At 49.0% G+C, this 26,762-nt stretch overlaps 1 protein-coding gene across 1 annotated transcript in view; it reads left to right on the top strand.

The window, feature by feature from the left end:
- Nucleotides 1-12,876: 12,876 nt before the first annotated feature.
- ATP1A3 (ATPase Na+/K+ transporting subunit alpha 3) overlaps nt 12,877-26,762 on the top strand; it is a 35,119-nt gene continuing 21,233 nt past the window's right edge. The window contains exons 1-9 of the mRNA XM_083626901.1: nt 12,877-13,119; nt 20,000-20,128; nt 20,347-20,406; nt 21,227-21,430; nt 21,556-21,669; nt 22,299-22,433; nt 23,360-23,477; nt 24,314-24,582; nt 24,792-24,990. Of these exons, the coding sequence (XP_083483027.1) occupies nt 13,114-13,119; nt 20,000-20,128; nt 20,347-20,406; nt 21,227-21,430; nt 21,556-21,669; nt 22,299-22,433; nt 23,360-23,477; nt 24,314-24,582; nt 24,792-24,990 (1,234 nt within the window). The 5' untranslated portion in view covers nt 12,877-13,113. The remainder of the gene's footprint in view (nt 13,120-19,999; nt 20,129-20,346; nt 20,407-21,226; nt 21,431-21,555; nt 21,670-22,298; nt 22,434-23,359; nt 23,478-24,313; nt 24,583-24,791; nt 24,991-26,762) is intronic.

Genomic DNA, 26,762 nt, shown 5'->3' on the forward strand with positions numbered 1-26,762 from the left:
GGCTTCATCCAACCAGCCTAGTCTTATGTTCTTAGGATGAATAGTTCTAGAAAATGCAAAACTGGCTCGCTATGTGACATTTTGGTTGCTCCTAACAAAAGTACAGTGGGGCCCTAAGCTATAGGGCTTGTTTAGCTTATACAGTGGTACCTCAGGTTACATACACTTCAGGTTACATACGCTTCAGGTTACATACGCTTCAGGTTACAGACTCCGCTAACCCAGAAATATTACCTCGGGTTAAGAACTTTGCTTCAGGATGAGAACAGAAATTGTGCAGCGGCTGCGCAGTGGCAGCAGGACACCCCAATAGCTAAGGTGGTGCTTCAGGTTAAGAACAGTTTCAGGTTAAGAAGGGACCTCCGGAACGAATTAAGTACTTAACCCGAGGTACCACTGTATTTCTTGACTGCAGATTTTAGAGTTCAGCCTCTAGTTTCTTTGTACTTGCAACAATCCCTTCCACACACTTCTGATCTGTGGGTGGGGGCTTGTTTCAAGCTTCTCCCCAATACCTTCTAGCCAGGAATGAACCAAAGGCAGGGGCATTAGCCACCCAGGGCTCAGCCTGAGAACCACCTCAAATTGAAAGTAGCAATAGCAATACCCTTGAGCATGTGCAAAGTGCTTTCCTTGCAACCCTAAACAAATCCAATACATCGAAGGTAGCAGGCAGGCCTCCCTGGCCCACTGGGATCGAGCCCCCAAACCTCTCACGTCAGGAGTGAGTTGCTGCCGTAACGCAGCTGCATTAGCCCAGTCCCACGCTACCTCTCCCAGCGGCTAAGAAATAGGATCACAAAACTATTTATAACAACAAAGAGTTCTGCGGCGCCTTAAAGACTTAGCAAATTTATTATGGCATAAGCTTCCGTGGACTAGAATCCACTTCATCATCAGGTGCACAAACAAGTTGTGCCATAATAAAATGCGTTAGTCCAGTTAAGGCGCCCCAAGACTCTGTGTTGTTGTTTTTTGCTGCAACAGACAAAATTATGGCTGCGTTTCTGGAACCTATTTATAATTTTCCTTACTGAATCCCCTGGGGTATTAGCAAATACAAAGGAAGGCTTCCTTGGCTGAGCCCTGCGTCATCTTCTTGGCACGGGCAAGTTGTTGCAGAAAGTCTCTCCCCACCAGATAGAAATTCTTCCCCCCCTCCAGTGCTCAGTGGTGGAGCACACGGGTTCCAGCAGATCCCAGTTTCAATCCCTGCTGTTTCCATTGGGTTTGGGCTTTTTAAATGCTCAGGTAGCAAGCAGTGCAGGTAGAATGTGAGAGATCTCTGCTGGAGACCCAAGAGACACTGCTGGCCATCAGAGAAGTTAACCTGTTGAGGGATAAGGCTTTCAGCGACTTCTAGCTGCAATGTCTAGGCTCTGCCTCCACTGTCATGAGTCAGCAACAGTGGCCACAGTGAGAACATCTGCAGGCCACATCAGTGGCGTAGCGTGGGTTGTCAGCACCCGGGGCAAGGCAAGTAATTTGCGCCCCCTAACCCGTGGATTTGCGTCCCCTAACCCGTGGATTTGCGCCCCCTAACCCATGGATTTGCCCTAACCCCAGATGTTGCGCCCGGTGCGGCCGGCCCCCCTGCACCCCCCACGCTACGCCACTGGGCCACATGTTCCTCCATCCCAGGGTTATGCTGTCAGATGAGAACCCAGGAAAGTCAGTTCCAGATTCCCCTCTCAGCCGTGAAGCCAGCTGAGTGACTTTGAAATGTCCACTGTCTCTCAGCCCCTACTTTGCAGGGGATAAAATAGGCAGGGAGGAAAGAGTCAAATGTGTCCCTCATGAGTTTCCTGGAGGACAGAGAAATAAAATAATGGGTGCAGTAGTGAAAGGTGAATAACTGGAGAAAGTTGGGGTGGGAGGTTGACATATATAGGCTTGAAAATGGAGCACCATCCATACACCAAGGCACACAGGGCTGCTAGTCTTACTCAGAGTAGACCCATCAAAACAAATGAGCATGACTAAGTTGGGTCTATTAATTGCAATGCACCCACTCTGAGTAGAACGTAGCTGAATACAACCCAAGGTCCACCCCCACCCCCTTGTTATCTTCAGAGCCAGTGGTGGAGTTGGGTAATTTTATTCATTATTTATTTGGTAAAATTTATATGCCGCTTGATTGGAAAAACCCCCCCAACCAACCAACCCTTAAAGCAATTGATTTTAGATGCTGGACTTAATGGCTTCATGACCTCCTCCTTCCAATGGTAATGTCAATTATGGTACTTCATTTATAGCTCAGTTGGTTAGAGCATGGTGCTGATAATGCTAAGGTTGCAGGTTCAATCCCCACATGGGACAGCTGCACTGCATGGGGTTGGACTAGATGATCCTTAGGGTCCCTTCCAGCTCTACAATTTGATGGTCCTGCATGTAATAAGCCACCCCTTCTGCATTTGGCAGGCCTACCTGCTCGTTTTGTTGAACAGGACCCCAGTTCTGTGCCCCAGAGGCCCACCCCAATGGCAGCCCAGTTCACAACACCCCTGCAAAGTAGTTTAGGCTGCTCTCTCTCTCTCTCTCTCACACACACACACACACACAGAGAGAGAGAGAGAGAGAGAGAGAGAGAAGGGGGGAATCTACATTTGCTTAGAACCTAGAGGTTCTGGTCCACATCTCCTCTAATTTGACAGACCCCCCTAATTTCAATGCAGAAAGGGCGCTCAAACCAGGAGTCCAGGCTCTCAGCCCTGCCCCACCCCTGCCCCATTTCCAGCTCAATTACCAGTGTTTAACGCTGCTGAGGAACATGGCCTGCCATCAGTTTTGCTGCCTTCCCAGAGATGCAGCCAGAACCCAGGATCACAGGCTCTGCACAGTGAGATTCCCCCCCTCCCGCTGCCTCCCACCAGCATCTCCAGCCATTCTGCTTCCAGAGCTGAAAAACAAAACCCCAGGGGGAATGTGGTTTGGCTGGCAATTTGCAAATGTGCAATTCCGGATGGCTGTTGGATTGGTGCTGGGGAGGTTCAGGGGGAGGGAATCGGTGCCTTTGAGAGATTTTTTGGCTTCCCTTCCCCTTCTGACTCTCTCCAGGCAGGAGGGGCTGGGATTCCGCCTGGCCACCTGGTTTCTGCTTTGCAACCACAGCGGGGAGGGAGGAAGGACAAATCAAGGTGAAGGAAGAGGAACACCCAGACTGAGAGACAGGATGCAGAATGCCTAGCCAGACCCACAGACCCGGGTGCACATGGCAAGAGCAGCATGGATGGGGGGGAGGTGGAGGTGGGGAAGGCACAGAACCCCCCATGGATAGTAATCACACTTATGGACATACACAGAGTTTTTCTGTCTGGACCTGTTCTTTCAAAATCCCTATTATTCCTCTTCATCATCAGTGAACCTTCTCCATCCCTTGATGAGGAATTAAAACCCCACTTCCTTCTCCTTGGGATTGATAGGCTAAGGCCCACCTCCAACCCTGCACCCTCTGAAACAACCTGCTTTCATAATTGCAAAATCCTGCAGCGCTGCCGAAGGCTCTCAGAACCTGCAAAGTGTGTGCCACTGACTCATACCAGCTCTCCAGAGTGACACAGATGGGGTCTTTTCTCAAGCCTTACCAGGAGATGAAGAGAATCGAACCTGTGACCTTCGGCTTGCAAATCATGGGCTGTGTCCTACAGCAGGGAGAAGAGATAGAGAAGCTGTGGGCATTCTTCTATCGGCAGCATTCACCTCAATGTCTCAGCGGGACCCCCAGGTCAAAAGGGCAGCCTGAATGTGACTTGCTGGGGGGAATAGTGGGAGGGAGCTATGGCTTTCATGGCCTGCTGGGAGACTTCTTGAATGTGCTGTCCACTGCTGGAGGCAGGGTGCTCAGCTAGTTGGACAGAAATCAGAGACAGATGCTTTCTTATAATGGGACACCAGCTCTCCCTTCCCCCGCTTCCACAGGCATTTCCAAATGTCGTGAGAGCAACTGCTTTTCCTGACCTTCAGAGTCTGAGTCACAGGAGACAGATTTCCCACTCAGAAGGCATTCCCCCGTGGGGAAGTTGTGCAAATTGCACATATAATTCCTCATACCTAGGCTGACGAGTACACAGGGCTTTATATCACCCAGGTGTCCATTTTTGAACACTTGAATTGCAATTTATCGGGAAGTAAAGGTTATGGGGCATACTCCTCTGTTGTCTCCCGAGACAGAGAGATACCAGCAACAAAGATTTTGAAAGGTTTGATGTGTTACCAGCTGTTCCACACATACAGATTGACTTCTTGGTGGACATGCAAGTCTGGGCTGCCTTTTGGATGTGTTTTCATGTGCTTTTACCTGTTTGGGAAATGGAGTGGAAAGGTGCCACTAGCTGTGGCCCACCCTGCCCATGTCAACCCAACGAAACAGACAAAGCAAACTGTTTAGATATTTTTGCATTCCTGCTTCACCTTTCCTCTAACTCAGTGTTTCTCAACCTGTGGGTCCCCAGATGTTGTTGGACTACAACTCCCATCATTCCTAGCCAGCATGACCAGTGGTCAGGGATGATGGGAGTTGTAGTCCGACAACATTTGGGGACCCACAGGTTGAGAACCGCTGCTCTAATGAGTCCAAGGTGATGTACTTGGCTCCCCCCTCCATATTATCCTCACAACAACCCTGTGAGGCAGGCTAGGCTGAGAATTGTACCCAATTCTCAGTGGTGTACCCAATTGGGTGATGTACCCAAGAGCATAGAATCATGGATCATAGAATTGGAAGGGACCATGAGGGTCATCTAGTCCAACCCCCTGCAGTGCAGCGTGGGGCCCAAACCAACAACCCTGAGATTAAGAGTCTCTTACCAGCGGAGCTGTCCCAGCAGCCCTCACCCAGTGAACTTCATGGCCCAGCGAGGATAGGAACCCTGGTCTCCCAAGTCTTACTCCATCTCTCTAACCACTGCACCATACTGTCTAGCTTCCTGTCAGTGCTCACACATCTTTCCGGCAGGAAATTTCATCTTGTGTGAAGCTGTCCTTAAGACTATTTCTGCTACTGCAAGGGCTCCAATTTCCCTACAGCAGAAGGTTGGGAATCTCAGGCCTGATCAGCCAACACCAAGCTCTTTTATCTGGCTTTCAAGATTATCCTCAGGCCTCGCCCCATCCTAAGCCCCGCCCCTCACCAGACATGCTCTTCCCAAGTGCATCCTCTGGCTTGGAGGATGGAGAGCTGAGTGCAAGGCTAGTAACCTCTGCCTTTTTCCTGGCTGGAATGTAGCCCGCTGTTCAAGGGAAAGAGCAATGCCTTTTGCTCCACCCACCTTCTCTTCTGGCCCCGCCCACCATGGGCATGTGACTCACCGAAAGGTTTCCCATGAGCAGGGCCAGATTTGATGAGGCCCTCAGCTACTGAAGGTAATGGGGCCCTTTATATGTCCAGCTGTCCTTTGTCAACAACAAATTGTCACTGTTTTTTGTGTTGAATACAGTGGTACCTTGGGTTAAGTACTTAATTTATTCCAGAGGTCCGTTCTTAACTTGAAACTGTTCTTAACCTGAAGCACCACTTTAGCTAATGGGGCCTCCCGCTGCTGCCGGAGCACGATTTCTGTTCTCATCCTGAAGCAAAGTTCTTAACTGGAGGTACTATTTCTGGGTTAGCAGAGTCTGTAACCTGAAGCATATGTAACCTGAAGCATATGTAACCTGAAGCGTATGTAACCCGAGGTGCCACTGTATATGCTATATGGTAATTTATCGACTTAATAGGTATCTAAAGCCATTTGCACATGTTGCCATGCAACCAGTCCATGCAGAATGTAGGCACCCTGTATATAGAAATGAGAAAACCAGTGATATTTTAGGGAGCAGACTAGCAGGTGGGACCCATTACTTACACCATAGGAGCCTCACAACACAAAACTGTTGCTGTATGTAGGTTTTATCTTATTTGCTTTTTTATCTTTTATTTTGGAAATGTACATCCAGTTTTTCCCCTTTAATTTTTTGGGGGGCCCCCAAGAGAGTGGGGCCCCAAGCTATAGAGCTTGTTTAACTTATACGTAAATCCGGCACTGCCCATGAGAGGCAATGTGGCCCCTGGATTGAAAAAGTTCCCCCAGCCAGCTCGCCCTACAGGAAGTGAGCATCCAACGTCACCAGAAGAAGTGGGCGTGGCTTGGTCTATGGTTCCTGTCCTCACGATGCTCATGAATATGTGGAAGATGTGGGGTTTGCCTGCCACATCCGCACATCCACACGGTGCATTTAAAGCACTCTTGTGCCACTTTAAACAGACGTGGCTTCCCTCCCCACAAAAATTAGAAACTCTGGTTTGCCTGTGTGTGTGTTAAGGGTCTCCCAACAGCTTTCGGCACCTCTAACGAACTACAGTTCCCAGGATTGTGGGAAGTTGATGTGTGCGTGCGTGTGCTCTGAGAGAAGCGGGAGAAAGAACAGCCTGCTTGCTTCAAGCAAGAATGGAGCTGTCCATTTCAGCACCATCAACAAGCACTGCGTTGCAGGGCTTGGCCACAGATGGAATGCCAGCCATTTACAGCTGACAGCCAATCAGTTTCCAGAAGAGGCGGCTGTGATGGGAAGAGTTCTTGGCAAACTTTTCCTTTGAGAATTGAAAGGGAATGGGGCAGCGGCGGGAGCGAGGGGGTGGGGAGGAGAAAAGGAACGATGGGAAACTGCCCAGAAAATTTCTATTGAAGGACAGTTTGGAAATGTATACAATAAATAATAAATAATAAGAATGGGCAAGGGCGAAATGGTTTGAGACCTGTGGTCAGAGCAGTGGAGCCCGGAGTAGGGGAAAGGCATGAGAAAGCAAGCGGCAAATGTCAATGAAATTGAACTGGAAATATAGTGTTGGCGTGACAAAGGCATATGAGTGTTGCCAGGAGTCTGCGGACATGATGGATTTCTTCTGGAATCTGCAAGGGAGCAAATGGAAACAGAGGTCACTGCACCCAAAAGATCCTGTCAACAAATAATAATAATAATAATAATATTTTAAACCCTGAGGGTTTTACTGACATGCTTACTTTTCTCCCATTGAAACTCATGGGATTCCAAAGAGCTTAACTTTGACTAGATAATGTCCACAGCCAGTGGTAAAATTCAGAGTGGATTTTGTGAGCCAAAGTCCAGGGCCCCCCAACTGACAACCCAGAGAGCAGCAGCGTATGGGGTAGGAGCAGACAGGCCCAGCAACAGAAGTTGGGCTGGTGATTAGCATGCCAGGACCCACGGAGGGTGATGTTGGTTCCTGCAGACATCCTTTCTTCTTATTTTTGAAAACATATTAGAGTTGCAGGGTGGGTGGCCAGCCAGGCATATGTTTAGCTATGGATCCTCATTTTATTAACCAAGTTTGGGGGGGGGGGATATATCCTTCCCATGACAAAAGGGTGCTTTTTCTCAAATTGGCATGAGAACAGCAGGAGGAAACATAATTTCATTTCTGTGGTCATGATGATGCTAGGATTTAACTTTTTGTTTTGTTTGCTAACACATCAGGAATGTTGTGACAGTTGTGAAAAGCGTGGAATGGCTGGTTGAGGGAGAAGAGAAATGTCAAGGTTGTGTTTCACAACTGAAGTTGTACATGTGGGGCAATTAAAGCCACTAAGTCTAGGGGCTAAAACTACTTAGCTGTACCATTGCCCATGGTACTTTTTGAGTGTCCAAAGTACTGCACTTATGTACTAGTAATCCTATAAGGGAGGTCAATTTCCTTAGGATTATATTGCAGGCCTGGAGCCAGTGGTCAGCTAGGTTAGGCATTGGCCATGGGCTTCAGAAGCTCAGAAGAACCCCACAATGGACCAGCTTTGTGGTCCTGCCACTTACCACCCTCTTGGTCTGTCCTCTGACAGACATTTCAGTGGTGGGCAAGTGGCGGTACCACTTTGGACCAGAAGCTGAAGTCATTTTTTCTAGGCATGCTGTGGCTGCTTGTAAATTTAATGTAACCAAAAATGTAATGCTCCCTCTTCCATTGAACTATGGTAGTGTCAGTGAAAGAAAGAAAAAAGCGCAGTTCTTTCTCTGTTTGTGTGTGTGTTGGGGTGTGTAGAAATCCCCCGTTGGCAGCCCAGCTCGGATGGTCCCCCAGATTCTGGCACCATATCTGATGGTGGGGATCTGAGGCTGGAAGATAACAGTTTGGGCTGGATGACGTAACTGTTGGGTGGATTTCTAGCTGGTTGACTAACAGAACCCAAAGAATGCTCACTAATGGATTTGTTGTTCAAGATCTTTATAAACAACTTGGACAAAGGGATTGAGGACAGCCTCATCAAATCTGCAGATGATACCAAACTGGGAGGGGCAGCTAATACCTTAGGCTTAGAAGATAGATTTGGAATTCAACACAACAGATTGGAGAACTGGGCCAAAACTAACTAACAAACTGAATCTCAGTAGGGACAAGTGCAAGGTTCTACACTTTGGCAATATACAAGATGGGGGACACCTGGCTTACCAGTAGTACATGTGAGAAGGATCTAGGGGTCTTAGTAGACCACAAGCTGAACATACGTCAATAGTGGGATGCAGCAGCAAAAAAGTGAATGCTCTTCTAGGCGGCATCAACAGAAGTATAGTGGAATACTGTGTCCAGTTCCGGGTGCCGCATTTAAGAAGGATATTGACAAGCTGGAACACGTGCAGAGGAGGGAGAGCAAGATGATCAAGGGTCTGGAAACCCAGCAGTTTGGGGCAGTTGAGGGACTTGGGTCCTTTTAGCCTGGAGAAGAGGAGAACGTGAGGAGGTATCATAGCCATCTTCAAATATCTCAAGGGCTGCCACATGGAAGAGGGAGCAAACTTGTTTTCTCCTGCTCTGGAGGGCAGGACCCGGACCAATGGCTTCAAGTTAAAAGAAATGGGATTCTGACTGAACATCAGGAAGAACTTTCTGACATTAAGAGCTGTTCGACAGTGGAACGGACTCCTTCAGAAAATGGTGGCCTCTCCTTCCTTGGAGGTTTATAAGCAGAGTTGGCTGTCTATCTGTCATGGATGCTTAAGCTGCATTGCAGGGGGTTGGACTAGATGACCCTCTGGACCCCTTCCAACTCTACAAATCTATGATTCTAAGAGAATATTCTCTTCTGTGTCTGGTACGGTGCTGAATCAGCAAAAAAGCAAAGGCAAAATAAGATTGATCACTCTCCCCTAGGAGTTTACATGCTAAAGGAGGGCAATGAAGAATGAGCCGAGGAATAGGGAAAGGTAGGGATTATGGGTAGGAAAGAGTAAAGGTAAAGGGTAAAGGGACCCCTGACCATTAGGTCCAGTCGTGACCGACTCGGGTTGCAGCGCTCATCTCGCTTTATTGGCTGAGGGAGCCGGCGTACAGCTTCCGGGTCATGTGGCCAGCATGACTAAGCCTATTTTTCTACTTGCACTTTGACTTGCTTTCGAACTGCTAGGTTGGCAGGAGCAGTGAGTGAGCAATGGGAGCTCACCCTGTCTCGGGGATTCGAACTGCCGACCTTCTGATCAGCAAGTCCTAGGTTCTGTGGTTTAACCCACAGCGCCACCCGGTTTACAGACTAGCCAAGGGACGGGCAATGGCTGAGCATCCCTTCCCAGGTACTTCTTGATTCCTACCCCAAACCTGAATGCCAGCTAATTCATCCTACAGATGCTCTGGATAGGGAGAAAGATTATGTTAGAAGGCAGAGGGAGGATTAAGAAATCCACCCCTCTCTCTGGCCTCCACAAGCTTTTCACAGATGAGGGGTGCCTAAAGTTTATCCTCCCCCATATCAGGCCTTCTGAACCTGTGGCAAGCCCCTCCTCCCATTGGGCAGTGATCCTATTTGTCTTGCTGCCGTGGAAACCCCTTCCTTCTGTTGCCACAGTGACTCTGGGTCACATGGACTTCCCCCCTTGCCCAGTTGCCATGGAGATCAAATGAGGGATGATGGAGGCTGAGAAATTATGCTGGGGCCTAGATGCTCTTAATCCCTGACTCCAGTTTAGATCCAGGGAGACTATCAGGGTGGAGTTGGCACTAATCCCTGGGGAGTAGGCCCTCCTTGCTCTGAAAAGAACCAGTAAACAGTTACCAGTCGGATAATACCATATTGCTTCGCTTCTTTTCTTTTTACAGGAGATGTTTACCTTGGATCTCACTGATGGGGTGGTGGTTTGGGGGAGAATTGTAATCTGACTCACTAGAGTTTGATTTCATCACAGTAAAGCTTGATTTTTAACTCTTTCCCGGAGTCCTCAGATCTTTATTTCATAGCCCCAAGAACTCACTGAGAGCCTCACTTGAACCAAACTTGGCTTTTCCAAGGAAGGTCAAGATAGAAGCTTTGATTGTTTGCTTGCTTGTTTATTGCAGGGGCAGGGAAATATTTTTAGGCTGTATTCCCTTCTGGGAGCTTTTTGCAAGTGGTGCAGTATTCACATCTGTGTAATGGCCGTGTTGTGGCACTGTACAGGTGTCTGGCCATGCCAGAGGCATTCGGGTCCCTGTGAACATGTCATACTATATTCCAGGTCCTGTCTCCATGAGACTATAATGCCAGACTAGTTTGTGAGGTACAGTAGTTTTGGACTTCAGCTTCCATCATCACTGACCACTGGCCATGTTGACAGGGACAGATGGGAATTGCAGCCCAATGCATCTGAAGCGCACCAGGTTTGCAAAGGCTGGGACATCCTCCTTAAGAGCGGAAACAATGTGAGGTCGAACTGGTGCAGAGTAAAGTGCAACTAACTCCTAGTTGCGACGACTTGCAAGGTGTGGTTTTACGAATGCAGCCTAAAATTGTGTTAGTTTTCTTTGTAGGTACACAACAGTGCTGACTCATGTTCACTGCAGTCCTGAGATCCTTTTCGCACGAACAGCTGCCAAGCAGAGAATTCCACCGTTCTATACCAATGTTTTCAAACAAACAAACAAACATTATCAGCTTAAAGGGAAGCCTTAGTGCAATGCAGGTTCTGTGACTGATGGGGTGAAATGTGGTAAGGACTGTGAAGCCACATATTTTATGTGCAGTTAGGAAAGTGGGGTGAAGTGTGTGTGTGTGTAAATGCACAAACCAGAGGATCCACTTATCTTTCAGGAAAAACAAAACATGTGTTCAGATGGTATCACTGCATATTAGCAGTGGTTTCATACCAATTCAAATATCATGCTTTATCCCCAAGGATTCCTGGGGTTGGTCAAGGTGCCAATCATTCTCCAATGGTTATGTCTGGAAAGCTCTCTTTGTTAACAATCTCTATATTACTGTGTATGTTTTTGGAGGTTAAAGGTAAAGGGATCCCTGACTGTTAGGTCCAGTCGCGGACGAGTCTGGGGTTGCGGCGCTCATCTTGCTTTACACTGAGGGAGCCGGCATACAGCTTCCGGGTCATGTGGCCAGCATGACTAAGCTGCTTCAGGAGAACCAGAGCAGTGCACGGAAATGCCGTTTACCTTCCCGCTGGAGCGGTACCTATTTTTCTACTTGCACTGCTAGGTTGGCAGGAGCAGGGACCAAGCAACGGGAGCTCACCCCATCACGGGGATTCGAACCACCAACCTTCTGATCAGCAAGTCCTAGGCTCTGTGGTTTAACCCACAGTGCCACCCGCGTCCCTTTTGGAGGTTAAGAGGCTGTAAATCTCCCAGTCAGCAGCTATTCCCCCCCAGAGGGTCAGTTTGCAGACTCCTCGATCTGTGAGTTTGGCCAGATTTGGCTCCCCGAGCACAGATTACATTCACACTCCACATGGCTTCCCTGCAAAGAATCCGGGGAACTGTGGTTTCTTAAGGGTGCTGGGAATTGTTGTTCTGCAGGGGGGAACTACAACTCCCAGGATTCTTTGGTGGGAGGAGCAATGTGGTTTAAATGGATGGTCTGGATGTGACCTCCGTATCTGCAGGGGTTACTGGTTTTATTTATATAGCTGCCCTATCCTAAATCAGAGGAATAGTATCTCCAGCCCAGTGTGCTGCCTAATCTGACCTGCAGTGGCTCTCCAGGATTCCTGGAGAAGAGAAGGAGCTTTCCTTCCACGTGCTCCCTGATCCTTTTAACTGGAGAGGCCAGGGATTGAACCTGAGACCTTCAGGCCGGCAATGCATGTGCTCAGCCACTGAGCTATGACCTCCCTCCCTCCCTTCTCCTCGAGTTTATTCCCCAGAAAATATATCTGAATGGCACTGGTTCCCATAGGGTTTGTTTGGGAGAGAGGGGAACACAGTGTGTTGGGGAATCACGATTGTGTGTTCTTAGGATGTTTCGGCACATCGTGCATTGTTTTGATGCGGTGTGGTGTGTGTACAGGTTGGGGAGGCGAATTGTGCTTCTGAGGGGTGATGTGGAGCAATGCGGCGTCGGTCCTGGTGGGGGGGTGTCCTCATTTCAGGTTGACAGTAGCCCTCAGATATGAAAGGCCTCCGGTACATGTTTGTCACCTGCTTTGAGAAGGATTTGGGGATTCCGGCTGCCTCTGAGGGACTGGCACATTGACACACTTGTGGGTCTCCATATTCTGTGCAGTTCAGAAGATGCATTGTGGTTTTGGTGTGTCGTGGGGGGTGGGGTGACACTTTGCCTTTGGGGGACAACTGGATGGGGCTTGAAATGTGTGCATACGGAGGCCTGTGGTGAACCGAGAGGCTGTGGGATTCTCCGGAGACTGCGATCCAGCAGAGTTTGGCATATTCCCAATAATTTGTGTGTGTGTGCGCGCTTTGATTTTGAGGGTCCCCATCAACCGGTTTGGTTTGGGGCAGATTGTGCAGGCCAGGCTTGGGGGATCCCCTGCCCCTTCTCTCCCCACCTTGGGCAAGGTGAATTCTGCAGTAAAAGGGGCGGGGCTTGCTGGTGGGTCGGGGTGGGTGCATGAGGGGGAGAGGAGCTGCTGATTGGCTGTTGTGCTGCCCCGGCTCAGACAGCAGCGGCAGGAGTGCGTCGAGTTCTGTCCTTCCGCGCCTGGCAGCCGTGGGCACAGCATCCCTGGCTGGGGCGCAGGCAGCTCCCTCCTCTCCCCTCTGTCTGTCTCACTCTTTCTCTCTCCCTTTCTCTTTCGTTCTCTTTTCCCCATTCCATCCATCCATCCATCCTCCTGCCTACCTGCCTGCCTGCTAGACACCCCCAGGAGAGTCTGGGTCATCCAGACTGAGACGCCCAAGCCGCCAACATGGGGGTAAGTTGCGCGTTCCTCTCTTTTTGTGTGTCTCTCTCTGTGTAGCGAACAATACCCCCTGATCAGCACACCTTTGGGTTTCTGTGCATCATTGCACCTGTATGGGCAGCCTTGCTGTGCCCTTGTGTTGCATACTTGCGCTTCTAAACACGCCTCCGTGCCCGCATTGCATGCACGCGTGTGGCCGCGTGCGCACGACGCTGTGCATCCGCATCTCTCGCACGCGCGCGCCATCCCTGTATCTGCCGCTGGCTTACCTCCCTCTCACCCACCTCCTGATGACACATACCTAGAATCCTGCTCGCTTGCGCTTTACATATACAGCAGGGAAATGTCTGTGCAATCCGCGCAGATGTGTCTATGCGCACTGGTGTATGGTGCCCGTGTGACTCCTTAATCCCGTGGATCGCTGTGGATCATGATTTTGTGCGGTGTGCCCCGGCATGTATTTGTATGTGTCTGCGCATGGGGGGAGCGCATGTGTCCCTCTGCAACGGAGGAGCTGGTACCCGTATGAAGCACCCTCCGCCCCCACCCTGCCGGTCACCTTCTTTTCCCCTCTGCCGGCTCCATGCTCACGCGCAGCACATCTCTGTCCTTGTCCTTGGAGAGCGCGAGGACTGTGAGACCATTTTCTCCCTGTGTCCCTCCCTCTTCTCTTCACCGCATCCGCTAGGATGTGTGGACCTCATCCTGACAGTTCAGGACATATTTTTAGCTGTGCTGTGATAAACAAAAAGCTTATCATCCATTGGAAAGTGGTGTCCACGCAGCGAGATTCATGATTTGGTGATGATGATGTGAGATTCAAGCCTTAGGAACCGAGACTCTCCTTCCTGGGTGTATGTTTTTGGAGAGGGGTGTCTGGAATTTGGGGCGCTTTTTTTGACTTGGATTTCTTGGTGGGGGCGGCGGAAGGGGATGATAAAACCTTGCAGAGGGAGGGAAAGGGGCTGGCAGGGAAATGGCAGGCAGATCTCTCCCTCCCCATGGGTGACAAGATGTCAGCTCCGGATGGAGAGATGAAGGAGAAAGGATGAGTCATTGGGCTGGAGGTGGGGGGAGAAAGAGAGAGAGAGAGAGAGGAAGGAATGGAGGATGAGAGATGATGAGCAAAGGAGAGGAAGAGGGGGAAAGGAGAGGCAGGTTTAGAGGAATGGAAAAAGATGGAGCGAAGAAAAGGAAAGCACAGGAAATGATCGCCAGGCACCCAAAGGCGGTGCTCGGGAGAGGAGGGCGCTGTTATTCCCCCCTCATTGATATTCAGGAGCTGTTCTCTCCTCTGGACGGGGGGGGGGGCAGGTGCTAGTGGGGGCTGCGGCATCAGAAGGCAGCAGCCCCCTCTTTTTGTGTAGGTGGCGCCAGAGGGGGGCCCAAACAAGAAACTCACCCCCACCCGTCCCCCTATTTCTGAACTTCTATCATCAACATATGCTGTTATTATTATTATTGTTGTTGTTTAAATTTCTCACCCACCTAGAAATATACTTTGCCCATTTGGTGTCCTTTAGCAATACAGTCCTAGGAGAGTCCAGTGACAGAGAAATGAATTTAGGAAGGTCACCTTTCCTGTTCATATTCGCCGCCCCCCGCAACGCCACCTTTCCTAGCCTTTGCAACATCCAGCAAAGGGATGTTGTTTGGAAACGGAGGAGGCCGGAGGAACGGAGCTGGGGTGCTTTCTAGACCCCTTGCGCCTCCATCATCACCAGGAACGGGAGACATAAACGGGAGACATTGGGATAGGATTCCCCCTCTACGCGCAAATAAATTCCTGATGGTTCCCAGCGGGAGGAGAGTGGGGAATCTAGTATTAAAAGCCCCTTATCTTTGGCTGGGGTGGGGGCTGGGGAGAGAATGCAAGAGGAGAAAGAAACAGACTGGGGTCAGAGGAATGATGGCGCGGATTTCCAAAAGACAAGCACTCTTGTCTGTGTATGTGTGTGTGGCTGCGGGGAGCGGGGGGGGGGGGGAGGGAGGAGGGAAAGCATATGGGCAGAGAGCAGCTAATCCGCCTTCCTTTCTGGCAAGAGGGAGGGGGCACATCAAAGAGACGGGGAGAGAGAGGGCACCATTGCAGCAGCTGTAACCTTGCAAAGAGCAGGAAGGGGAGAGGTGGAACCGGGGGGGGGGGGAGAGAGACAGGATGGGGAGGGGGAAATGCATAGGACCATCGAGTGGGAACGGGGTTTTTTAGCTGGGGACGCACCATTATTAAGCTTTCTTTTCCCCCTGAAGAGAAAGCGAGGGGGAGGGATTGATGGCTGCTCAGCCTCCCTTTCTGCTTCCCCCTCCCACATGAGGTTTTCCCCCCGCCCTCGCTCCCTCCAGTCCCCTTTACAGGCTCCTATATTTGGTGTCTGCGGATAAGGAGAGGCAAGCTCTCGTTGCCAGCGTCTCTCTGCAGCAAAGAGAGGAAGGGTGGGTTTTTTTGTGGGGGTGGGTGGTGGGTAGGAAATACTGGGAGAAAGAGAAGCTGGACAGAGAGAGGGGGTTTATTCTAGGCCTTGTTTAATATATTATGGGCCTTGGAAAAGGAAAAGGAAAACGCAGCTGGATCCCTAGATCTGCTTCCTCACCCCTCATTTCTTGGCTGTGGGAGATTCAGGGCCTAGGGAGAAAGGGATTCCCAAGCCAGACCAATGTATTCCCTCTGATTTTTATAGGAGAGAGACACCCTCTTTCTTTCCTCTTCCTCCCCAGGCCAGCCTCTCCCCCCTCTGCCTCCTCTTGCCTGGGTCACCCTGACCCAGTCGCTCCCTCCCCAGGAATTCATTCCGGAGCCCTGCAAAGGCAGCCAGAGGGTGCGGAAGGTGTCTTGTCCCTTTGGCCGGGGATTTGCATTTGCTACCCTTCTTCATCTGCCTCTTCCTCCTCCTCCTCCTCCTCCTCATTTGGCACAGGGCTCTGCGGCTGGTGAGCCTTGCTGCAGCGCTGGCACCACGCCAGGGATTTCTCCCTTCCTTCCGTCGCAGCGCCGCAGAATATGGGGGTGGCGGTCAGGCCTGATGGAGCTGGGGAGGCCGGCGGGCACCTTGCCGGGTGCCGGGTGCCCAGAGACCCTCCCCCCAAGCTAGGCACGCCCCTCCACAAAAGCCCCCTATCTCCAGCTCAGAGTAACCAATTGCCTTTAGTCATCTCTCAGAAATACATCAGCAGGTTTGGTCCACAGGGACATCCTCTTTTTATAACTAGCGTTATAGAAGGAAGGATGGGTTCCTCTTCTCTGTACTGCAGTATGCCACATCCCCGCCCCCCCCAAAAAAACCCAAAGGGGCAACTGTGGGAGCTTATAAACTCTCCTTTCTCAACCATTGAGCTTATCAAGGAGTTGGGACACTTTGCTTGGGGAATACAGTATTGCATTCTAACCACATGCCCCACCAACTGCTTTCCAGGTCTCTTAGAGGGGGGAAAAACACCTTGTGTGAGACTGCAGTATTCTCCACTGTAGGAAATCTGGTAGATATCAGTGTGTGCCACTCTCATGCACACAACTAGTCCGGAAATGGACATGTATATGCAACAGCATATATCTGCATACTGGGAAGGAAAGCACATTGGAAAAGCATTGGGGTATTGGTGGTTCGGATAGCATGCAGAGTGCATTCTTTTTCTTTCTCTGTGATTCTGTGCATATTTTGTTCATGGTTGCACATGCAAAAGAGAGACTTCTGTGGGCTTCTAAGTGTATCGCATGGCTGCCTTGGCCCTTGGTGGTTTGGGGCCTCAGTACATGTGAATATCTGTAAATGTCAGCCTCGCCATTTTGTGTGTGTGTGGGGGGGAGGATTCTACATGTGCATGTATTCTGATTAGCATGTCTAAGGGTGTGCATGCTTCATATACTCTGCTCTCAGGTTGTATACCGCTCTTTCCAAACATCTCAGCTTTCTGCCAACGCTTTGAATTGCAATGGGTGTTCTGACAGGGACATGGGTGAATGAGGACGTCTGTTGAGGTTCCCTCACCCCGAACGGTCATCTGATGACCGGCAGGAGGACAACCCCACTCTCAGTCACAAATCAAGGCCCAAGCTTTTTGCTCATCAGCACTTCTGGCAAAGGGCATCTCAAAGTCAGTCAAGGTCATGGAATATCCTCCTTGGGCCTTAGGCGCACATTTATTCCCTGCATCCTCCTCTTATGTGGATAATGGCCAGGCCAGACTTTAGAGATGAAACTGCATCACAAGCCTATAGATTCCCCTCCCTTTTTCAGAAAGCACACACCTTTTCTCTCACCCTGTTCAGTTCTTAGTGAATCATCTTCTAGGATTGGGCCTGGAGAAGGAAGACAGTTTGGAGCTGCGTTCGGATAGAAGTTTTCAGAGATGTGTAAGGTGGAACGATGGGACCACCACTCTTGCTTGTGGTGGCCAGACTCCATCACCACCCTGTCCTGCCATGGTGCAGAGTCAAACAGGTTCTGCAGGTTTTTTGAAATGGGGAATCCTACAAAACCTGCTTCACTGAAGAATGCAGGTGGGCAGAAGAACTTTGGTCAAAAGAGTGTCAGGGGGCAAAAGTACAGTCTGCACACAACTGCAGGTCGCTTTCCTTCCCTTGGCCAGATGAAGTTCTGTCTCAGATGGGTCAAGGGCATAGACAAGAAGCAAAGGGCGGAATAGGAGATCTCACAAATCTCAACCTGCTAGCAATGCCCTCGTGTGGGGAACTCCCTGTCAACAACCAATTCTGTTTGCTGAAGATATTGAAAGGATAGGATATTTCTGTAGGAAGAGACCTTAGGCCTCAAGCTCTTCTTGTTGCTCCAAAAATCCATGTGCATTAGTTTCTATTCCCCAGTGAAGAAGGAAATGCGCTTTGTGCATGCTCAGAAGCACCCAGTACTGCGCCTGTTCCAGAGGTGCACCAGGGCTTTTATTAAGCCAGAACTCTGTTCTGCCACCTCTTTGTAGCGTACCAGAAGCTGTATATTGGCACAGCGGCCAGAGCTGTGTGACAGAGGCGATGTAATGTGGCTGCAGCGATGCCAGTGGTGGGGCGATCAGGTGGAGCTCCCCCCTAAAAATCTTGACATCTGGGTTGTCCGTCAAAAAAAGAGTGGGAGTTCCTGCACCTCTTTTTCTGTATAAAAAAAGCACTGTCGTGCATGTATGACAAGGTGCACAGGTTCTGCAGTTAAGGCTTACCATGAATTAAACCTTTGAAAAAGTGCATCTTTCTCAAGTGTTCAAAGCACTCTGCATATAATATTTCAGTTATGCTCCTCTGTATTCTGTAAGGCAGGCTAGTCGAAGATCTGAGAGGTTGAGAGTACGTGTCTTGCCCAAGAGTACCCAGTGAGTTCAGTAGCTGAGATCTTTCCATCTCACAGCTCATTGCCATAGTCCTTGCATGACAGCAGCATCAGACAAGCACGTGATGCTCTGATCATGTGCACCCCCAGAAATGCATGCATGGAAACAGGCTCCTCTGATACACTGGGTTCGAAACCTGGCATGCAGCAGGTTACATTGTGTGCAGTTACCAAGGCAACTAACACGGGTGCAAATTCTGACACCATCTTTGAGACCATGTGTGCAGGCAGGGCTCAACGGTTTGCCCTCAGAAAGCACAAACTAACCCCTGAGCGGGAACGCATGCGCAGCTCTGATTGCGCAGATCGGCATGATGCACAGCAGTGCGTATGTGGATCCTGGAGGGCCAAAGGGCTCAGCGCTCGTCAAATGCTGTTGTAGATGCAGTTGCAGTTGATCAGCAGGCAAAGCAGCATAATTCTGGGTCAGTTCATCCAGCCTAGCATTGTCTCAAGCAGGGGGCTTCCCCAGCTCTTTGTCCTGAGATAACCTTTAACTGGAGGTGCCAAGAACTAACCATGGGACCTTCTGCATGCCAAACACATGCTCTGCCACTGAGTTTTGCCTTAGCCGGCTCCTTAGCAAGATGCCACCTCTTCCGGGTCTGCTACTTCCCTTACAGGAGCCCTGCAGGGCTTCTTCCATCTTCTCCTGGTGGCAAAACTATGGCAATCAAAATGTCTCGTCATTTCCCGGGGTGGGGGGGGGGAGAGAAAGCCACAAATTAAAAGAGGAAGAAGGAACGGCTTCATTTAGTTAGTTGAATTTCTAGAGAGACAACAACACTAAAACCACAACCCAATAAAAACCAGTAAGTGGATTAAACAAAGGACAAAGATAAAAATATAGTATTAATTGTTTTAGGCCAATGTCTGCTTAAGCCTGTGAAGAATTGCGTTGCTGGAGCAGACCGTGGGAGCCGGCTAATCCAGCATTTTGATCCAACAAATGTTCCTTAAAGCTCACGAGCAAAGCATGAAGGTGATAGATTATTGTTTAGCTCTGGTATTTGAGAATCGGAGATATACTGTTCCTGAACACCGAAGTTCCATTTATCTGCCAGTGCTAATAGGCCCTGATAGTTCTCTGTGAATTCCTCTAATCCTTCTGTTCAAGCTAGTGGAGATTACTGTGTTCCATAAACCAATTATGCTCTGTGTGAATTAGGTCTTGCGGAGTACCTTGTTGTTCTATGGACTCTTCATATATAGCAGGGAGCCTATGGCATGGTCAGTGGTCAGGGAAGATGGGAATTGTAGCCAAACCAACAACTGGAAAGTCACAGGTCCCCCATCCTGACATATAGCCAGGAGAGATGTATTGGCTGGTCTGAGTGGTTGTGGTGGAGCACAGGAGAAGTTTCTTTTGATGATAAGGACTCTTGAACCTTTGGGTGCTAATGGGAGCTGCTTCCATACACAAATAGCTGGGGGTGGGATGCTTCTGCACTGCGGTCTATGTGAAACGATTGCACCGATAACGGTGTTGCTTTAGGGGCTGGCATTCTAGCGCGTGGCATTTCACCCCCTCGTCTCTGTTTCCTTCTTCCCTCAAATAGTACGGCCGCTCAGATAGCTACCGCGTGGCAACCACGCAAGACAAGCACGATGAGAACTCTTCGCCGAAGAAGAGCAAAGCGCAGCAGAAGGTCCGAGATCTGGATGATCTTAAGAAGGAGGTGGCGATGGTAAGTTGATGGTCTGGTACAGCGTGGGGAGGCTGGGGAGGCAGCGCAGATGTAGGAATGTGTGCGGCCTGCTCTTGACCAGTAGATGGTGCTGCAGAGGAGGTTGGGGCATCTAACATCGCAGCAGTAGGGAGGACCTTTGTGGGGCAGAAGATCTGGGGCAGTCAGTGGAGACACCACCTAATTCTCTCTCTCTCTCTCTCTCTGGTGTTTTTCAGACCGAGCATAAAATGTCCATTGAAGAAGTGTGCCGGAAATACAACACAGACTGTGTGCAGGTGAAGGAAGCCATGGATTTCATCTAAGGCGTGATGCTCAGCTTTTCTTCCTTAAGGGTTGGGTTGGCGAGTGCTGCCTGGCCCTCCTGGCTAGTGGGGTATTGACGTGGGGGAAACAGGTGGCTGGCAGAGGTGGCCAGCAAGGGAGCTGGGCAGTAGCTAGCTATGTGGAACAGAACGACCCTGCAGGATTGTGGGAGCTGATCTTTATTTTCTAGATAGACTTGAGGGGGCAGGATGAACAGAGCAGTATTAGGTGCTTTATCAATCATCCAGTCAATCAATCAATCAATCAATCAATCAATCGCCAGCAGACAAAAGCTAATCAACAGCCAATAAAAGAGCCGATTATTCAAAAGCTAATAATTTCAGAGGTGCTGCAGCCTCTAAAGCAGAACCTGACAGAAAAGTATGGGAAGCCCTATGCCAGGTATAGGCAAACTCAGCCCTCCAGATGTTTTGAGACTACAGTTCCCATCATCCCTGACCACTGGTCCTGTTAGCGAGGGATGATGGGAGTTGTAGTTCCAAAACATCTGGAGGGCAGAGTTTGCCTATGCCTGCCTTATGCAGAATGAAGACAAGGAAAAGGATGCCTTTAGGCACATGGCTTCTCCCAAAGAATCCTGGGAACTGTAGTTTACACCCCACAGAGCTATAATTCCCAGTAACCTTAACAAACTACAATTACCAGGATTCTCTGGAGGGAATTCATGTGCTTTAAATTTATGGTGGGTGTGCAGCAGGTGGCGGATGGGGGATCAGAGACACCTGTCCTCAAGGGAAGTGGGGATTTATTTTGTCTGTCTCCCTCTCTCAGGGTCTGACCCACAGCAAAGCCCAAGAGATCTTGGCCCGAGATGGCCCCAATGCACTCACCCCGCCCCCCACCACTCCCGAATGGGTGAAGTTTTGCCGCCAGCTCTTTGGGGGTTTCTCCATCCTCTTGTGGATCGGTGCCATTCTCTGCTTCTTGGCCTACGGCATCCAGGCAGGAACTGAGGACGACCCAGCGGGAGACAATGTAAGTTCTGGGGGAATGGCATCGGGGGTGGGGGCATGGAGGAAAGAGCAGGGAGGCAAGGCAGAGGGGACGGGACCCCATGCAGCTTCTGACATGCCAACGTCCTGCTTCTGCCCATTGTACAGCTGTACCTGGGTATCGTCTTGGCTGCTGTCGTCATCATCACCGGCTGCTTCTCCTACTACCAAGAAGCCAAAAGTTCTAAGATCATGGAGTCGTTCAAGAACATGGTGCCCCAGGTATGAGAGGAGGAACAAAGAGTTGAGTGAATTGCATGGGCCCATCCTATGAGTCCTACCAGCAGGTAACCAATAGCAGGGTGTGAAACCCTCTCTCCAACTGAACTCCAAACTTTGCCCATGGCCCATGAGATTTTGCCAGGATTGATGCATGAACTTCCAGCTGCAGTGATGGCTCCAGCCTTTACACTCCAGGGTTCCATCCTGGCTCCGCCCCACCTGTCCTGTCAGGCTTAGCCATGGCCCACCAGATTCCACTTTGTCTATGTCAAGTAGTGATAGCAATATCTCACAATGAACTACAAGATACACCTGCATTTTGGACATCGGGTCTCCCGCCTGTGAAATGGGAAGAGAAGTAAACAAATAAACCTGCCCCAGTGTGAATAAAATAACACATTAACGATTCACTGCAGACTGGTACTGTTTGTTATAGGCAGGGTCCTTCACAGGTTGGAAGTGCTGCTACGTGTGTGATGAGTCTTAACAACATGAGTGATAACCCTATTACTTCCATCTCTCTTGGAGACGATGCTCTAAGGTGATGTGTTTTAGGGGATCTGTGTGCCAGTAGCCGAGAACCCAGAATGTCTGCCTGCCTACCTGAGCCTGCTTCTCTCACCCTGCAGCAAGCCCTGGTCATCCGGGAAGGTGAGAAGATGCAGCTCAATGCCGAAGACGTGGTGGTTGGCGATCTGGTAGAGGTGAAAGGGGGAGACAGGGTCCCGGCGGATCTCAGGATCATCTCGGCTCATGGCTGTAAGGTGAGATCTGCCCTCCTCCCCATACCGTCCACACCAGTGTCTCCAGCCCTCTGCTTCTCAACAGGCATCCGGGACCATCCTCATGGTGTCTTTTGCCATTGGTTTTCTCCCATTCTGAACCAAACATTGCCCTGTTCTTGCACTTCCAGTGAGAGCTGTGCTGGTCCATTTAACAGCCGAGTCAATGAATTAATTCAATGAGCCTAGATACGCATGAGGAAAAAGAAAAAGAAAACCCAAATGGTTCTGAAGAAAATTGCTTTATTTTAGATAATGCATGAGGCATCCTCTTAAAAAAGCACCCCCTTTTCTCCCTCTGTCTCTCTCCCTAAGGGGAATATCTGAAGCAGGCATCCCCAAACTCGGCCCACCAGATGTTTTGGGACTACAACTCCCATCATCCGTAGCTAACAGGACCAGTGGTCAGGGATGATGGGAACTGTAGTCCCAAAACAACTGGAGGGCTGAGTTTGGGGGTGCCTGATCTAAAACAACTGTGGCTCATCTTAGTTTGCATATGTATTTGCTGTAAAAATTATTTATTTATAAAAAATCTGCAACCTGCTTTAGTCAGTGGCACGTATTTTGAGCCAATATTTTTAAATTGCTTAATCCACATTGCTACCCTAAAACCATGAAGGGAAGGTTTTTGGTTTGTTTGGGGTGTGTGTTTTTTAACATGAGAACTTCACAATGCATTGGGCTTTACCTTTGCCGGAATTTCATAATATATGAAGCAGCTGTGCTTCAGAGCCAAAACTTAAACTTAATCTTGAAGGTCAGACTTTGAGAGCCTTGAATTTATTACATACCACCTTTGAGAATTTGGAAATCTAACACGTGAATTTCCACATCGAAGTTAGAACTGAATTTTTAGAACTTCCTTAGGGGGAAAAAGAACTAAATGTGCAGTGTTTTCTCTCCAGGTGGACAACTCCTCATTGACTGGTGAATCAGAGCCACAGACGCGATCTCCTGATTGCACCCATGACAACCCTCTGGAGACAAGGAACATCACTTTCTTCTCTACCAATTGTGTAGAAGGTACAGCCAGAGTTTTATCTGCAGATGTGAGTGTGTATAGGAAGCAGTTGGAGAAGAGCCTGGGAGAAAGCCTCACGTTGCATTGCTATGATGGAGGGCCTGTTCACATCGATAGCCCTCAATTAGCTTAATGCCCCTTCCTTTTCTCCAAGGAACCTTGGGAAATGTAGTTCTGCAAGGGGAAATAGGGATTTTTAACAGTACGGTTGCTGGCGGGAATGAGACCTTAACTGGTTGCCCATCTGCTACTGGGCCAAGTTCAAGGTGTTAGTATATGGAGCCCTTAACAACTTGGGACCAGTTTACCTATGAGATCGCCTTGCGCTGCATGAACCCAAATCAGCTGCTTTGATCGGCGAAATGGGCACTACGACAGCTGCCACATTTGACCCCTTCCGCATTTGATCGCTGAGTGTGGCAGCACCTAACCTTGGGAACTCCTTGCCCACTGAGATCAACCAGGCGTCTTCACAGAACTCTTTTGGGCGCCTGCTAAAAGCGGTCTTGTTTAGACAAGCCTGGCCAGATGCTTAGCAGGTAGAGGCCATTTTAATCTGTTTTAGAATTTTAACTTTGGTACAGTTTAAAGTAGAGCTGCAATTTTTTCTTGTTTCAACTTTCCGGAAACTGTTTTGCGGTAGGGTTGTGTGTGTTTTTTAACAGTCAAGCAGGGTATAATTTTTTTTTGTTCTAACCAATTAACTCACTCTCTCCTGCCTAACAACAGTTCTCAAGATTCTTTTTCGGGGTGGTGGTGTTGGTGGTAACAACTATTAAACTGGCAGAAACCTGGTAGGAATCCATGGCGCCCATCGAGTTGTCTCTCATCTCACCAGGCACGGCACGCGGGGTCGTCATCGCCACAGGGGACCGCACCGTGATGGGCCGAATTGCCACACTCGCCTCGGGCTTGGAAGTTGGCAAGACCCCCATTGCAAGGGAGATTGAGCACTTCATCCAGCTGATCACCGGCGTGGCTGTCTTTTTGGGGGTTTCCTTCTTCGTCCTCTCTCTGATTCTGGGCTACACCTGGCTAGAAGCTGTCATCTTCCTCATTGGCATCATTGTGGCCAACGTCCCCGAGGGGCTCCTGGCTACAGTCACCGTAAGTCACTCGGGGCTGTAAATGTTCTCGAGGAAGCAGTACGGAGAAGGCAGTCTAGGCCTGCAGATGGAAATCTTGTGGGGAGAGAGATCTGGCAAGGGGTGGCATTTTAAGTCCACGCAAAATGGCAAATCCCTACCTCCAGCTTGCCCTAGTATGTTTAAATCAAAGTGGTTTGACCACCTCTGACTCGTGTTTCTCCCCTCAAGGTATGTCTGACCTTGACAGCCAAACGCATGGCCCGCAAGAATTGTTTGGTGAAGAACTTGGAGGCCGTCGAGACCCTGGGCTCCACCTCCACCATCTGCTCAGACAAAACAGGGACCCTGACTCAGAACCGTATGACCGTTGCCCACATGTGGTTCGACAACCAGATCCACGAGGCTGATACTACTGAGGACCAGTCTGGTGAGGGCAAGAAGGGTACCCCTTGTTGGTTTTGGGGTGGGAAGTGCGATGAGATGTTGGCGTGGTGCATCTTGTGTGAGGCATTGTGAAATGGGGCAGCTCTTGTCTCTCTAGATTTTTCTCCTCACCCCATTCTCCAGTTCCTCTCAGGCCGCATCCGCACCATAAATTTAAAGCGCTATGAACGCTGCTTTCACAGTCGTTCCCCAAAGAATTCTGGGAACTGCGTTTTGTTGTGGGTGCTAAGAGTCGTTAGGAGAGCCTCACAGAGCTACAATTCCCAGAGTTTCCTGTGAAGAGGGATTGACTGTTAATTCTGTAGCTCTGTGAGGGGAATATGGGGTGTCCTAACAGCTCTCAGCACCCTTAACAGAATTCTTTGTTTTTTTTTTTTTTAAATAATATTTATTAAAATTTTTCAAAAATACAAAAAATATCACTTTACGGGACTCCCCCCTTCCCCCACCCCTACCATATTCCCCTTTCATATTGTTGGCCAAACAAGTTCCCCATTCAAATTGAAACTTAATTTGTTTTACCCTTAATAATAATAAAAAAAAAAAAAAGAAAAAAACCCAGTGTTCTTTCCCCAAGACCCACCCCATGTCATTCCACAATTTCCATTTTTTAATAAAAGAAGCACCCCAGATAATAGAAACAGAAAAGGTAGAAAATAAAAAAAAAATATAATGAATAATAGACCAATTCAGCAAAAAATAACAAAGTTAGCAAGCCTTTGGAGTTTTAGTTCTCCCCCCCCTGTCTCCGGTTTAATTTCCCCCTGACCATCAACCCCTAGTGTCTGCCTGGAATTCTTAAGGCCATAAATCACAACTTTTCCCCAACTCCTTGCTGGCTATTTCTTTTTAAAATTAAAAATAAATTTTTTTGAAAATCAAAATTATTATTATTATCATTATTTTTCAAAACTTTAACTTCAGTCTTTAATAAAACTGTAATAGAACTCCCTCCATTGTTCTTTCCAGGTTGTAGTCTAATTTCCCTTTGTTCCGCTGCTAAAACGTTGTAATTCGAAAGTTTGGTAAGTCTGCAGGGATGGTTGTTATTCAGGGGCAAAACCTTACGTTCAGTCCCTTCCTTTCTTCAATAGAAAAATCTATTGTCTCCTTTAAAAAAACAAAAAAGAAAACACCCTGAAGACGAGATGTTATTTCCGTTTTGCAGCTTTCCCAGAAGATAACCAGTCCTGTAAAGTTCCATTGGTGTTTTTCCACTTTCCCAATCCTTGTAATGTCCCGAAGCTCCTCAAGGGGGATTATTGTGACTTTGTTTCCTCTAATCCAAAAGTCAATTTGTTATCCATATTCGCCATTTTGTATCCAAATTTTAACAAGTTGTAGCAAATTGTATCAAATTTAACCAGCCAAGTTCTCATAATAAAATCCACTCCGCTTTTCGACTTTGACAGCTATTTTGACAGCTGTCAAAATCTCCGACTCCTTTCACCAGGCTCTCTCTTCAGTCGCCCCGGTTCCCAGGGGGGGGGGTTGCGTTTCCCTTCTCCAGTTCCTCCTCCAGCACAGTTCTTGTAGTTCCCCATCGTGAAATTTTGGATTTTTATCAGCAATGCAAACCTTTTTGGGTCTTGGTTTCCCCGTCCTTGTTTTGGAAAGTTTACAATAGGGAGGGGACTGACTTCCTTTTTGGATCCCCCCCGCTCGTATCCAATTCGAAAAAAAAAATTTTTTTTTTCCTCCTTTTGAGCCCGGTTTCCAAATTTACTCACGGGTTGTTGTTGAAAAGTCCGAATT

This window comes from Podarcis filfolensis, assembly GCF_964270895.1.
Source record: "Podarcis filfolensis genome assembly, chromosome: 8".
Classification (NCBI taxonomy): domain Eukaryota; kingdom Metazoa; phylum Chordata; class Lepidosauria; order Squamata; family Lacertidae; genus Podarcis; species Podarcis filfolensis.